Source organism: Elephantulus edwardii, unplaced genomic scaffold, assembly GCF_000299155.1.
Source record: "Elephantulus edwardii isolate Elephantulus edwardi_28Jun2011 unplaced genomic scaffold, EleEdw1.0 scaffold00154, whole genome shotgun sequence".
Classification (NCBI taxonomy): Eukaryota; Metazoa; Chordata; class Mammalia; order Macroscelidea; family Macroscelididae; genus Elephantulus; species Elephantulus edwardii.
Genome location: NW_006399904.1, coordinates 2,238,593 through 2,252,414, shown reverse-complemented (window position 1 = coordinate 2,252,414; position 13,822 = coordinate 2,238,593). Strand labels below are relative to the sequence as shown.

The 13,822-nt window shown below is 36.1% G+C and overlaps 1 protein-coding gene across 1 annotated transcript in view; it reads left to right on the top strand.

Moving 5' to 3' along the window:
• Positions 1 to 13,822, top strand: part of CSMD1 (CUB and Sushi multiple domains 1) — a 2,584,888-nt gene that overhangs the window by 1,231,846 nt on the left and 1,339,220 nt on the right. Inside the window, exon 6 of the mRNA XM_006895025.1 lies at positions 3,975 to 4,052. Within this exon, the coding sequence (XP_006895087.1) occupies positions 3,975 to 4,052 (78 nt within the window). The remainder of the gene's footprint in view (positions 1 to 3,974; positions 4,053 to 13,822) is intronic.

The window sequence follows — 13,822 nt, the reverse complement described above, 5'->3', positions numbered from 1 at the left end:
TTGTATACAAAGTTAGTATATACTTTATTTCACATTATCCTTCACTCACATTGTATTTCATGCAATCATTCCCATTCATTATGTTTTGTAAAATTAATCATTATTGAACTATGTCCCCATTACTCTGTCTTTCCTGATCCCTGTCAGGTCTTCTCCATTCTCTTTACACCCCCTCCTCCACCCACAACATTGTGTGACCCTATGGATTCCTCCCTGCCCATCCTCATCCCTCTGCTCCTTCACCGTACAAATTTTACTTGTTCTCTTTCTCTTTTCACAATAATTATCTTATGCAGTATTTATCCTTATGAAACTAAGTTAATTTACACAGCAAAAAGGCCTACAGTACTCCCAAGTAATTTTTTTAAATTCTTGAGCCTGAGTGCTGAGTAGTATTCCATCATGCAGATGTACCACAATTTCTCAGTCCATTCGATTGTGGTTGAACATTTGAGCTGTTTTCATGTTCTTGTGATTGTGAATGACACTGGTATGAGCATTTGTGTACCAATTTTCTCTTGTATCTCTTTTGTGTTTTAATTTCCTTGGGGTATATTTCTAGCAGTGGCATAGCTGGATCGTATAGGATTTCTATGTTCAGCTTTTTGAGGGAACTCCCAACTGCTTTCCAGAGTACTTGTACCATTATGCAATCCCACCAACAGTGGGAGTATGAGAGTCCGCTCCCTCCATATCTTCTCCATCATGCATTGCTTTCTATCCTGTTCAACTTTGCCAGTGCTACTCTTTCTTCTAAAGTTATTTGATGAAGATCTAGATAATCAAGAAACTAACTTAACTCAATTCTGTTCCATTCGTCTATATGCCTTAGAACACATTATCTCACCTTCTCTACTTCCTAAAGTATGTTAGGTGACCAGAAGGACTACAAGCTTTTACTTATTTACTGAATGATTGTATAAAATTTTATTGTATGGATGTAACACAATGGACCAATGTTCTAAAGACATTCAATTAGATTGTTTCTTATACTGGAATCAGGTCAATATTTTCACTACTACTGAAAAAAAAAAAAACCACCAACAAACAACAGAAGAATAGATAAACATATTGCAGTCGAGTTGCTGTGTGTCATCAAGTCAGAATCGACTTACACTGACCCTCCAATGAGTTTCCAGATACAGTAAAACATATGAGAAGAGATTGCCCACCCTTCTCCCACAGAACAGCTGGTGGATTTGAACTGTGCGTCTTTGTGATTGTAGTGCAGCTTCTTACTACTAGGCCATCTAAGTAAGCAAAGCACCGCTTTCCAAGACACACATTTAAAAAAAAATAGTTTATTTGCAAAATTTGAATACATTGTTTTTTAGACCAGATTATTCTCATTTTCCTCACTCCCCCATCAAATTGAACAGCCCCATGATTAAGCCATATCCCCTCCTGCACATCCTCATCACTCTGCTTCACCCTTTCCTCCCTCCGTAGATTCTCATACTCATTCTACATTATTGGTTTTACACACTATTTGTCTTGTGTAACTGAGTCAGTTCACTCAGCATAGAGCTCTCCGAGCTCTCCAGTCCCTTTCAAGTTAGATAATAATTTGCAAAATCATTGCTCCTATGTACTACATAGTATTCCATTGTATGAATATACTATATTTTCTTAAATCTGTTTTATTGTGGTTGTACATCTGGGCTGTTTCCATGTTCTTGCAATGGTGAATAATGCTGCTATGAACATAGGTGTACAAATATCAGTTTGTGCTGCTGTTCTCCTTTTCTCAGGTTATATTCAAAGCAGTGGAATAGCTGGGTCATATGGAATTTCTACATTCAGCTTTTTGAGGAAGTGCCAAACTATCTTCCAGAATAGTTGTACCACTTTACAATCCTACCAACAATTGTATAAAATTTCATATCTCTCCACATCCTCTCCAACATTTATTACTTGCCTTCCTGTTAAACTTTGGCACTGTTACTGGACTGAGATGGTATCTTATTATGGTTTTGATTTGCATTTTTCTTATTGCCAGTGATTTGGAGCATTTCTTCATGTGTCTGTCAGCCATTAGAATATCTTCTTCTGTGAAAATTCTTTCCACATCTTGTACTCATTTTGTAGCTATCAGTCTTTTTATTGGGGAGGCCCAAGAGTATTCTGTAAACTTTCTTTATGAGAGTCTTGTCTGAGATGCTATTGTCAAATATTTGTTCCCAGTAGGTAGGTTTTCATTTAACCCTGTCAGAAAATATTTTTTATGTACATAGGGATTTAATCTTTAAGAGGTCCTGTTAGTCAATTTTATCCTTTTCAGATTGTACATTTTGGCTGTATTTGGCAGTCTCTAACATAGTCTAGGGCTTCTATACTTGATCCCAGTTTGTCTCTTACAACTTTATGGTTTCGAGCTTCACTCCTGGGTCTCTGATTCACCTTGAGTTGATTTTTGTATATGGTGTGAGGTGTGGATTTTGTTTCAGCTTTCCGCAGATAGAAATCCAGCTTAGTCAGCACCATTTGTTGAAGAGGTTGTCATTTCACCGTTTGATAGCTTTGATTTTCTTGTCAAATAGCTGTTGACCATAGATAGCTGAGTCTCTTTCTGGGTTCTCAATTCTGTTCCATTCGTCTATATGCCTGTTACTGTACCCGTACCACACTGTTTCTGTTACCACTGCTGTATAGTAGGTTTTGAAGTCAGAGAATGCTATGCTATGCCTCCCACCTCATTTTGTTTCTCAGAAGTGTTTTGCTTCTTTGGGTTCTCTTGCCTCTCCAAAGAAATTTGACAATTTCTTTCAATTCAATCTCCTTGAAAAAGGAATTCGGTATCTGGATTGGGATTGCAATGAACATGTGGATTGCTTTTGGTAGGATTGTCATTTTCACAGTATTGACTTCCTACCCATAAACAGGGTACATTTTTTCCCATTTATTTAGGTCTTTTACTGTGTTTTGCAGAACTGTTCTGTTGTTTATTTTGACTCATATATGTCAGAGAGTAGAACTATGTTTCTAATGCTTTTTAATATTGATTTTTTTCACCTTAATGAAACTTTGTTACTGTCATTATGTGGCATAGTTGTTAAATACAAACAGGTTTAAATATTATCATGGTAAGGATTCTGATAATATTTAATATATGATGGTTAAATACTAATTTTTGAAAGCAGATTTCTAAGCCTTTCATTCAAGGTGCCTCTGAATCCTGAAACTTTTGGTTAGCAGTTGAGCAGATATATTATTTTCACAACCCAAGAGCTTCCCAGAAGGACTGGCCCTCTCTAATTTAACATTTTATTGTCAGCACTCAGAACATATTTTTCTACACTGATTTGTAATCAATATATATCTGCTAAATGTTAAGTGATTAGATAACTATATTAACTTTTCATCTACCTTTTTTCATGAATATATAAAATTGTAGAATTGCTATGTTCTTTTCTTGTTGTTGTTGTTGTTGTTGTGTGCCGTAGAGTTGGAACCGACCCATAGCTGACCGTCCAGAGGGTTTTCCGAGACAGTTAATTGCACAGGAAGATATTCCTCATCCTTCTTCTGAGGAGCAGCTGGTGACCTCAAACTGCATTCTTTTGGGTTTGCAGCACAATTTCTTGCCACCAGGCCACCAGAACTCCACTAGTAACTATAGGTACTGCAGCTAAATGTGGAAGACAGTCTCACAGAGTACTCTGCCAAAATGGGTGTGATTTGCAGAATTTGCCATTGCAAGTGATAAATAAGTTCGGATATATTAGGTAAACAGCACCACGTATTTTTAGCTTCTCACACTCTAATATATGATCTTGCTGCTTAATAGTCTTTCATTAATTTTTCACAAGCTCTTATACTTCATTTGCTTTACATCATTAACCACTTACAACATGTCCCATTTTTCAGAGGTTGGTAAAGAAACAGTTATGACTGGCAATATTGTGAGAATATGACATGGTTTATGATCTCTCTTCAGATCTTACCTACTAATGGCTTTATTTTGTCTCTTTCAGTAAAAAAGGCAATTGAGTTGAAGTCAAGAGGAGTCAAGATGCTGCCCAGCAAGGACAGTAGCCATAAAAATTCAGTGTGTAAGTCCTCTTTCTTTCTATTTATGGATTGATATGTCAATTAACGGGACCAAGGAAAGAGAGAATGAAGTGGTTAGAAACTAAATCTATAAACTGCTTTTCCACTTCATCTCTTCCTACTTTTCTAACTGCAAAATATTTTCTGGAGAAAAGAATATATGCTAATTTCAGGTCATTGGAGAGAAATGTTGTCTTGATTCTTTCTCTTTAATGTGTCTTGAATTTGTCTTCACATCACTGCCATCAGTCACTGTCTGAGTCTGGACCTTTAGCATTTCTCACTTGAATAGATGTTACACTGCCAGATGATTCACTTCCAAATCGCTTTTCACTTTAAACTATGCTACACTCTGCCACCTGAGGAATAAAATAGCCTTACCACCAGCCTATATCACTTCAAAATAGAAGCAGGGTCATGAAATCTGGTTTGCTATTGGTTACATATGTATGTTTCTAGCATATGGTAGGCATTCTGTAAGTAGCTATTGACTGAAAGAATGTATATATTCCTTTCATGAAATAAAAACTTGCCCATTGGAAACATTTTCTAACTCCTCTCGATTTCCCCCAGGTTTTGACATTCAAATTCTGGGTCTTGGCTTTATTACCGCTTTATTGAGTTACAGCCTAGCCATTTATTCACCTTTTCTCATTAGATGGAGATCAGCGGGTGCCACCAAAACATTCAGGTGGATTCCTTTGAGTCTGGTCCTGTCCTATGGCATCATGGTCTTCAAGACTGTCAACCTGTTTTCTTGCCTTTTTGTAACCACTTCTAGTAACCTCTTGCTCTGTGGTTTCAATTTACTTGTCATGATATACTTTACCTATTGTTTTGGATCTATGTAGTTTATTTTTTCATTGCCCAGCAGATAATAAATATAGAGAGCCAGAGATTTACATGTGGAACCTCTCAGTTAAACAGAACATGGGGGAACCTGGAGCACATCATTCTGAGTGAAATATATCAGTCACAAAAGGACATATACTGCATAACACCACTGTTATAAAGCAGGTCTGACATGGGGTGAGGGTTGAGAGGAAAATAGTTGAAGAGTGGATAGACAATGACCATTGTGTTGGAACAGATGAAAGAAATAGCTGTTTAAAATGAATATATGATTAAGCATTATACATATAACAACAGCCTGGAGTAAGAGATACATAATTGCAAAGAGGACTGAGGTGAGAGAGGTAGGTAAAGTGCAGCAATGAATTAATATTTTTTAAAAAAGTGTGGGAGGGGAATGGAAGGATAAGGGGATAAAAAGTGCAACAATGAATGAATGAAAATCTAACTTCTCTGTAAACGTTCTTTAAAAATCACAATTAAAATTTTATTTAAAAAAAAACCCAATTCTATCTGTATTGCATACTGGGCTTCTTAATCTACTTTTAGGCATATTTCACATAAAAACTTATAAATAAGAACAACAATAGGTTGAGGGTTTATTTTTTAAAGAAAATCCACATCATTGACCAACTTTTGCTTTGTCAGTATTCTATAATTTCCCATTAATTGTCTATATGACAATAATTTGACTCTGTACAATGATCTTATCCTGTGGAAGTTGGAAAGGCATTGAGGTGGACACATTTTAAATTTTTACTTTCAAACAAAATGTAGAGTACCCAGACTCTGATCTCAACTCAGGTCTCTAAGGGATGCATACAGACACACAACACAGTATATTTTCATTCATAGCATTTCCTGTACTATAGTCACAGTTTGTGTCACTTAAATTGTACTCACAAAAAAAGGAAGACTGTACATGTAAAAATATTTAAATGGCAAATACTTTCTTTAAAATAAGTTATTTATGTTTACAATAGCATTAAAGCAAATTAAAATTTTTAAAAAAGATCTAAGTCCTCCAGAGTGCAGCTGATGTCCATGTGGACCTAGCCACGGATGGCTGGGGATAAATTGACTAAAATCCAAACAGATGAAGAGAAGATATTTTGTTATCCAAGTTAATGTTGATTGCTGCAACTTACTGGCTTGCTCAGGATGGGACTTTGTTTGTGGAGACAGATACTCAAGTTTTCAAATTGAATAGAAAGTCTTCTGCAAAAGGAACATGCTAGTTCTCTCAGAATTCTGGTTTGAAAGGGATAGGAAAATCAGAAGTTGCTTTCTAAAATAGGAATATTAAGGCATGAAGCGTGAAGTAGCCACCTTACACACCTTCATAAGTGTGGTTATTATTAAGTTGGCTGTAAGGTGAAAGTTGATTCTGCAAATATGGAGGTTAATGGCTTGAAAATATGGAGGTTAACGGCTTGAAAAGACCATGATGTCAAGGGCTTATTGTTCAAAATGGCTTTCCTAGCCATTGAATTTAACTTTGCCAAATGGATAAGTGGGGCTGTGCAAATGGAGTAAGTTGGTATATTCATATGATTTTTGTCTAGTCTTGCCAGTCAATTGCTTGGATTTCGCAGCGGAAATTTAGAATCTCACCACCAGCATAGCAGAAACAGAGAATGCAGAGGCAGAGTGTGCATCGTTGGGAGCCAAAGATTCCTTTACTACTTAGACCCGGGAGCAGGAGCCTCAGCATATACAGAAGAGAACCAGAGACCTACCAAAAAACAGAGCAGACCTTGCAACTACTACCCCACAGAACCAGAGCCTTTGCCCAAATATACTGGAGGCCTAGGGGGCAGACACGATAACTGGCAGGATAATAGCTTGTGACCCTAGTCTCAAGTTGCAATCTTTCCTGACTAAACAATCATATCCTGCTGCTGAATTAAAGCCATTTGATTTCCCTAATAAACATCATAATTGTAAAACCAAAGGGAAAAAAATTCAATCAATCAAAAGTGAATGGAAGCAAGAGAAGGTTAGAGAAAGTGGAAAAAGGATTTTTGACAATGAAGATTTCATGTTTGTTATTTAGGGTTTTTTAATTTTTTGATATTTTTTATTTATTTAGGTTTTTGATGAAGCAAGAAATAAGCACTTAATATAGAAATTTTACAACTGTATTTTGTTGGGAGTTAGTTTTAGTTATTGTTGGCTCACTAATACCTAACAACAGCATAAAACATGCAAATGGTCCAAAGTTTTGCATTGATGTGGTTCTATTAGGTGAAGTTCTTACATCTAATAATCATCAGAACAGATATCAAGACAATGAAACAATATTTATCTACCAGGATAGCGTTTGGGAAGAGTTGTTCATGTGTAAGAATAAAATTTCTCCCATAATTACCTGGAAATATATCAACAACTATTTATTTGTTACTAGAAAGTATTAAACACTTTCTCTCAACACGTTTTGCTATTTTTTGTTTTGCCCAACATGAGAACAAATCATTAAAGAAAAATGAAGAATTGAAGAAACGGCAGGCTTTCTACAACTAACGTTATAATAAATGCTAATATTTTTTCTGTGAGAGATGTGACAGAAAACTAAATTATGAGTTTCACAGAGGACAGAACAGAGGGTTGGAACTAGAGAGATATGGATATAACAGTTTAAAAACTACTTATTCTACCTAAATGTTATGATTTATAAAATTTAAGTAGTAATAATTTTTATTGAGTTCTCACACAGATAAACTAAAATACTTGTAAATGGTCTACTCTACTACATGCACCAAAGTGGACAGATAACACATTTTACCCAATATGAGCTTCTCCATATATAAATAGGACAAAGTAAAGAATGTTATTAAAAGAAAATTGTCAGGCAAAAATAGCACCACAACCTACAACAAGAGAATGTTAAGTCTGAAAATAGTAAAGAGTTTATGTGGCATTAGAGCCAAATCTCACACAAGACGAGTGATTCAGAACAATGATGGGTCAACTGTGATTTGAGTCTAACTTGATGGCCATGAGTTTGAGATTTTTAGTTTTTACATTTAAAATGACCCTTTGCTTTATAGATTTCTGTACCGGACCTTATTGGTCATAAATGCTGTGTAAATATGGTGAAATGCTTTTGTGTTTTTGTTTTTTTAACTCCATTTGGTACATTTCAGCCTGGAGTTTTGCTACTATAACTATAAGACCCATGCTTCTTTCAAGAGACTGCTGTTGTTGGGTACTGTCAAGTTGTTGCTGGTACAGCAATCTCACATATAGTAGAATAAAAAACACTTTCTTTTTTTCCATCATTCTCAAAAATGTTGCTGTATTTTAATTCATGGTTACAGTAACTGTGACAAAACATGTTATTTTTTTTTCCTTCAATTGGTTGAACTTTGTTGTATCCTGTAGAGTCAGAACCGACCCATAGCTGACCCTCGGGTGTGTTTTCAGAGACAATTAATTGCATGGGAGGAGATTGTCTCTCCTTCTTCCATGGAGCAGCTGGTGGATTAGAACTGTGTGCCTTTGGGAATGCAGCTCAGCTTCTTGCCACTAGACCACCTTCCCCAGGACTAATCCCCCCTTATAACATACAAAGCATTTAATGTGAAATCTCACCATTCTCCCTTTTGTGGCATATTCTGGCTGTATTTCTTCTAAAATGAATTTATAGATTCTTCTGGAAGGTTCTCTCAATTTAGTCATCTTATGCTGCTATGTAACAGGGATACTACAAGTGAATGGCTTCAACAAACAGAATTTTTTCTCTTTAATAGTTGTTGTTAGATGTCACCAAGTCCTATACAATTCATAGCGACCTTATGAACAACAAATATGAACCCGATCCTATCATAAACTATCCTCATAATCTCTGATATACTGGAAACTCTTGCTGCAGTCCCTGTATCATCCACCTGATTGAGAGTGTTCCTCTCTTTCTCGGATCCTCTACCTTTTCAAGCATGATGCTGCTTTCCAAGAAATAGCCTGTGCTAGTAACATGCTCACAGTATGTAAGATGAAGCTTCATCATCATTTCCTCCAAGGAACACCCTGGCTGCCTTTCTCTAAGGCATTTTTTTGTGGCGGTTGTTCTTTTAGCAGTCCGTGGGATATACAATACTCTTCCCCAATACTAAAGCTCAAAGGTGTCAATTCTTCCCCTGTCACTCGTATTCATTATTCATCTCTCAAATGTACAACAAGTGACTGAGAAGACCACAGCTTGAATCAGGCACATCTTAGGCTTTGAACTGATGCCATTTTTCGTCAGTAAATCGGAGAAGAATCTGAAAGCAGACTTTCTCATTGTAATAATTCTTCTGTTCTCCTGACTACTGGTACTAAGATTGTAGATTGTATAATCAAGTAAGGAGTAATCACTGACAATTTCAATCTTTTTCCATAATCTATGATTATGTTGCCTATTGGTCCATTGGTGAAGAATTTTGTTTTCTTGGTGTTATGATACAGTCCATGTTGAAGACTTCAATCTTTCATCTTCTGCAGCAGGCACTTCAAGTCCTCATTTTCAGTAGACAAATTTTTCATCTGAGTGATGTAGGTTATGGATGAATTTTTCCTTCCAATCCAAATGCCATATTTTTCTTCATAGAGTGCAATTTCTTGAATGATTTGATCACCTTATAGGTTGAATAGGTATTTGATCACCTTACAGATTGAGTAGGATTCAACTCTGATACACATTTTTCAAATTTTAAAGCATGCAGTATTCCCTTGCTTGTTTGGACAACAGCTTCTTGGTCTAGATATAGATTTTGTATGAGTGCAATTAAGTGTTCTGGGTTTCCCATTCTTGCAATGTTAGCTATAATTTGTTATGATCTATACAGTCAAAAGTATTTACATAGTCAATGAAGTACAAATGTATATTCTTCTGGTATTCTTTACTTTCAGCCAGGATCTGACTGACAATGGTAATAATATCCCTGGTGCTCCAACTTCTAAACCCAGCTTGAAGTTTTGGCATTTCTTTGTCATTATTTTAGCCATTTTTATAATGATATGCAACAATATTTTGCTTTCATGTAATAGTAATGATTTTTTTCAGTATTTTCTACATTCTATTCGGTCATCTTTCTTGAGAATGGGAACAAATATAGGTCTCTTCCAGTCAATCATTCAGGCAGTTGACATCCAAATTCTCCATGATCTGCTTATAGTTTAGGTGATCAAAATATAAGGATGCAAGCTCTTAGGAAAGACCCTCTCTCTATTGGTTGTGATGGAACTTGGAAATTCTGGTTTTCTTCAGTATCTGTAGACCTGATGTTTCTGGAGGTCCCCATGTTTTCTGGCCTTTCCTAGTGTCAAAGTGCTTTGTCCTGGTCCAGGGACAGGGAGTTTTGTCTTCTTGATGTTGAGATGTAATCCATATTGAAATCTATAGTCTTTGATCTTTTGCAGCACTTCAAGTACTCCTCACGTTCAGAAAACAAGGTTGTGTCAGCTGCATAATGCTGATTGTAGATAAGTCTTCCTACTATCCTGATGCCACGCTCTTCTTCATAGAATCCAAATTCTCGATTTGTTCAGCATACAATATTCCAGATTGAATAGGTATGGAGAGAGGATGTAATCCTGATGCAAACAGGCACATAACAACAACAACAACAACAGTTAAAAGACAATATTTCATGTCTTCTTTATTCATTGTTCAGCTTTTACATGCATACGAAATGATTTAAAGTACTATGGTCTAGTCAACATATTTTAATTCTCAAAGGAGGTTCTTTGATTTAACCATTTTCAAGAGATCTTTTGCAGAAGGGCTATTACAGTGTGATGCATTGCTGTGTTTAATGACCACTGTTTCCATTAATGTTTATTGTACATGTAAGCAAAAGGAAATCCTTGAACATTTTCTGGTATCACCCTATCATAAATTGATAATAAGTCTTCTTCCAATCTTGATGTAGTCATTACTCTTCATGTACTCCAGGTATTTTATTACTTATTCAACATGCAGATTAAATATATTTGGTTAAAGAATATAATCCTAATTCACACATTTTCCAATTTTAGACGTCTTGGGCATTATATAGCCTTATAATCTGGAGATAAAATGCACATCTGTCAGCACAATATACATATGTCTCTTATGTCTCTTAGCCTTAATTCACCTTCCTGATGAGTCTGGTAAGAATTTATTATGATATTCAGTAAAGATATATTTAGTACAGGGTCAGACAAGGAAACTGTTCACCACTACCTCAGTGGTTTTTATTTTTTCTTCATTTTTTTTACTTATTTTTGTATTCTACATTAGACTCTTGACAATGGTAATCATGTAATTATCCTTTTACTCCAAAGTGCGTGTTCAGAGATATTCATAAAATGCTTCTTTATCTAAAACTTAACATAGATGTTTTTGGTCAATGAGAAGTACTGAAATGAAATTGGAAGCAAGCATGAATGTAAAGCCAAAGTATTGATTTCTTCAGCTATTGTTGTTGTTAGTTGCCTTCGATTTTATTCGGAGACATGACAATCCCATGAGTGTAGAGTAGAAATGTTCTGTAGGCTTTTCAAAGTTGCAATATTTGGAAGCAAAATTCCAACCCTGCCTCTTACAGTGCCTCTAGGTGTGTGATTTTGGCTAGTGATTTAGTGATAAATTATTTGCTACACCCAGAGAATTTTTCTTGCGCAAATCAGCAACCTGCTGTTTGTGCTCCTTGGCCACTATGTTTGCTATTTATTCATCAGAGAACTGGGCAAACAATAAGGATGACAGAAGAATAGATGGCTTTGAGTTGTGATGTTGGAGAAGAGTATTGAACACAACATGAACTACCAAGAGAACAAACAGATATGTCTTGGAGCAGGAGAAACCAAGTTGCTCCTTGAAGGCAAGGATTTTGAAACTCCATCTCACATAAGTTGAGCATGTTGCCAGGAGGGAAAGGTCCTTGGAAAAAGACATATTGCTGGGAAGGGTGGGGGATCAACACAGGAGAGTAAAACCCTAGATAAAATATATTGACACAGTGATTGTGGTAATAGGGGCAGGTGAGTCAGGGACAGTGAGACTAGCTCAGGATAGGACATCCCAAAGGCATGAGTTTCAAATCCAACAGATGTGCCTGTGTGACGTTCTTCTCTCATGTGATTAACTGCCTCTGAAAACTCTCTGGATGATCAGCTATGGATCAGTTCTGACTTAATGGCAAACAACAAACAAACAATAAATGGCCAAATGAGGAGCTCTGGTGGCTTAGTGGTAAGGAGTTACACTCTTAATCCAAAAGTACACAGTTTGAACCAACAGATTGCTCCACTGGAGAAAGTGGGCCAATCTACTCCCATGTGATTTACTGCCTATGTAAACCAACTGGGGGATTAGCTATGAATTGATTCCAACTTGCATAATAACAACAACAAAGACCTAGTGGATAAGCAGTTGTGCTGCCAGACCAAAGGCAAGTGGCTCAAATCGACCAGATTTTCCTGTGTGAGAGGGGACTATAGACAATTTCCTCTTGCACAATTCACAACCTCTGAAAACCTACTAAAGGGTCAGCTCTGAGTCAGTTCCTACTTGAAGGCAATGAGTTTCATTTTGGTATCTGGATAAATCATAATGTTATATGGTTTTAGCAGCTTCTTCATACTTTTCCCTACTTAGTCTTTCTTTTTTTTTAATTTTCTTCCTCCATTTGCCTTGCTTTACTTAATTATATCATTGGTCTCAAAAAAAGCTCGTTGTATCTGTGCCTTCTTCTGAGGAAATATATTTTCCAACTGATGGCCTCGCATTGAATTATACACTGTGTCTCCTCATCCTTTGATAGTCCAAGCTGTAAAGACCCACACATAATGAAAACTGAGCAAGTGTTCGCTGATTAAACAAATGAATGGATGGGAAATGCAGGGAAAAATAACTGTGTATTATGACATAAAATCTCTGCATATTTTTATACCTCTTAGTTTGATGAATAATTTTCATCTTTTACATTGGTAACACTAAAATAATTTCTTTCCTCATGTAGCACTAATTTATGCTATAATTAACTCCTAGTAATCTACTTTAGAAGGCCAGTTTCTGTGCTTCAGTAGTAAATCCTTATCTTCCAGGGGAAAACCCAGATTTGATCCCTGGTCAATGTACTTCAAGTATGCCTACTATCATTTTGTAGTTGGAGGGAGGGTGTTGCAATTATGTTGAACATATTTTAGAGATTTATAAGCTGAGATAGACTAAGAAGAAAGGTCAAAGAGTGATGCACTTCCAACATTCTGTTTTGTAATACTCCATTTTAGTTGAACTAGGTTTGCTACTTTGGACAAGCACAATACAATTTGATATCCTCTTGTGGTACAAATTGTGACATGTTCAATTCTAACCTAAAAGTTTGGAAGTTTGAAGTTATCCAGAGATGTCACAGAAAAAAACCAAGTGTTTTTCTTAAGACAAAATAAACATTGAAAAATCCCATGGTGTATGGGTTTTATTTGTATAAATATAGTCTTGAAATAAACTCAATTGCAATTGCTTATACTGTTTTTTAAATTCACTTTTACATTACTGTATCTAAATATGACTACATAACAAGAAGTAATGGACAGCCCAAAAAACAACAGATGTTCAAGAAGCAATGGTAGTGAAGGGGGAAGTTCAGAGTGCTCTGAATGCTTTTGCAAAAAATAAAGCCCCCGGAATTGGTGGAATATCAGTTGATATATTTCAACAAACAGTTGCTGACCTGGATGTGCTCAGGTTATACCAAGAAATCTGGAGGACAACTATCTGGCAAACTGACTTGAAGAGATCCATATTCATTCCCATTCTAAAAGAAAGGTGTCCCAACAAAGTGTGGAAATTATCATACAATATCACTTTTATCACAAACAAGCAAAATCCCACTGAAGGTTGGTTATACAGAAATAACTGCAACAGTACATTGACAGAGAACTACCAGAT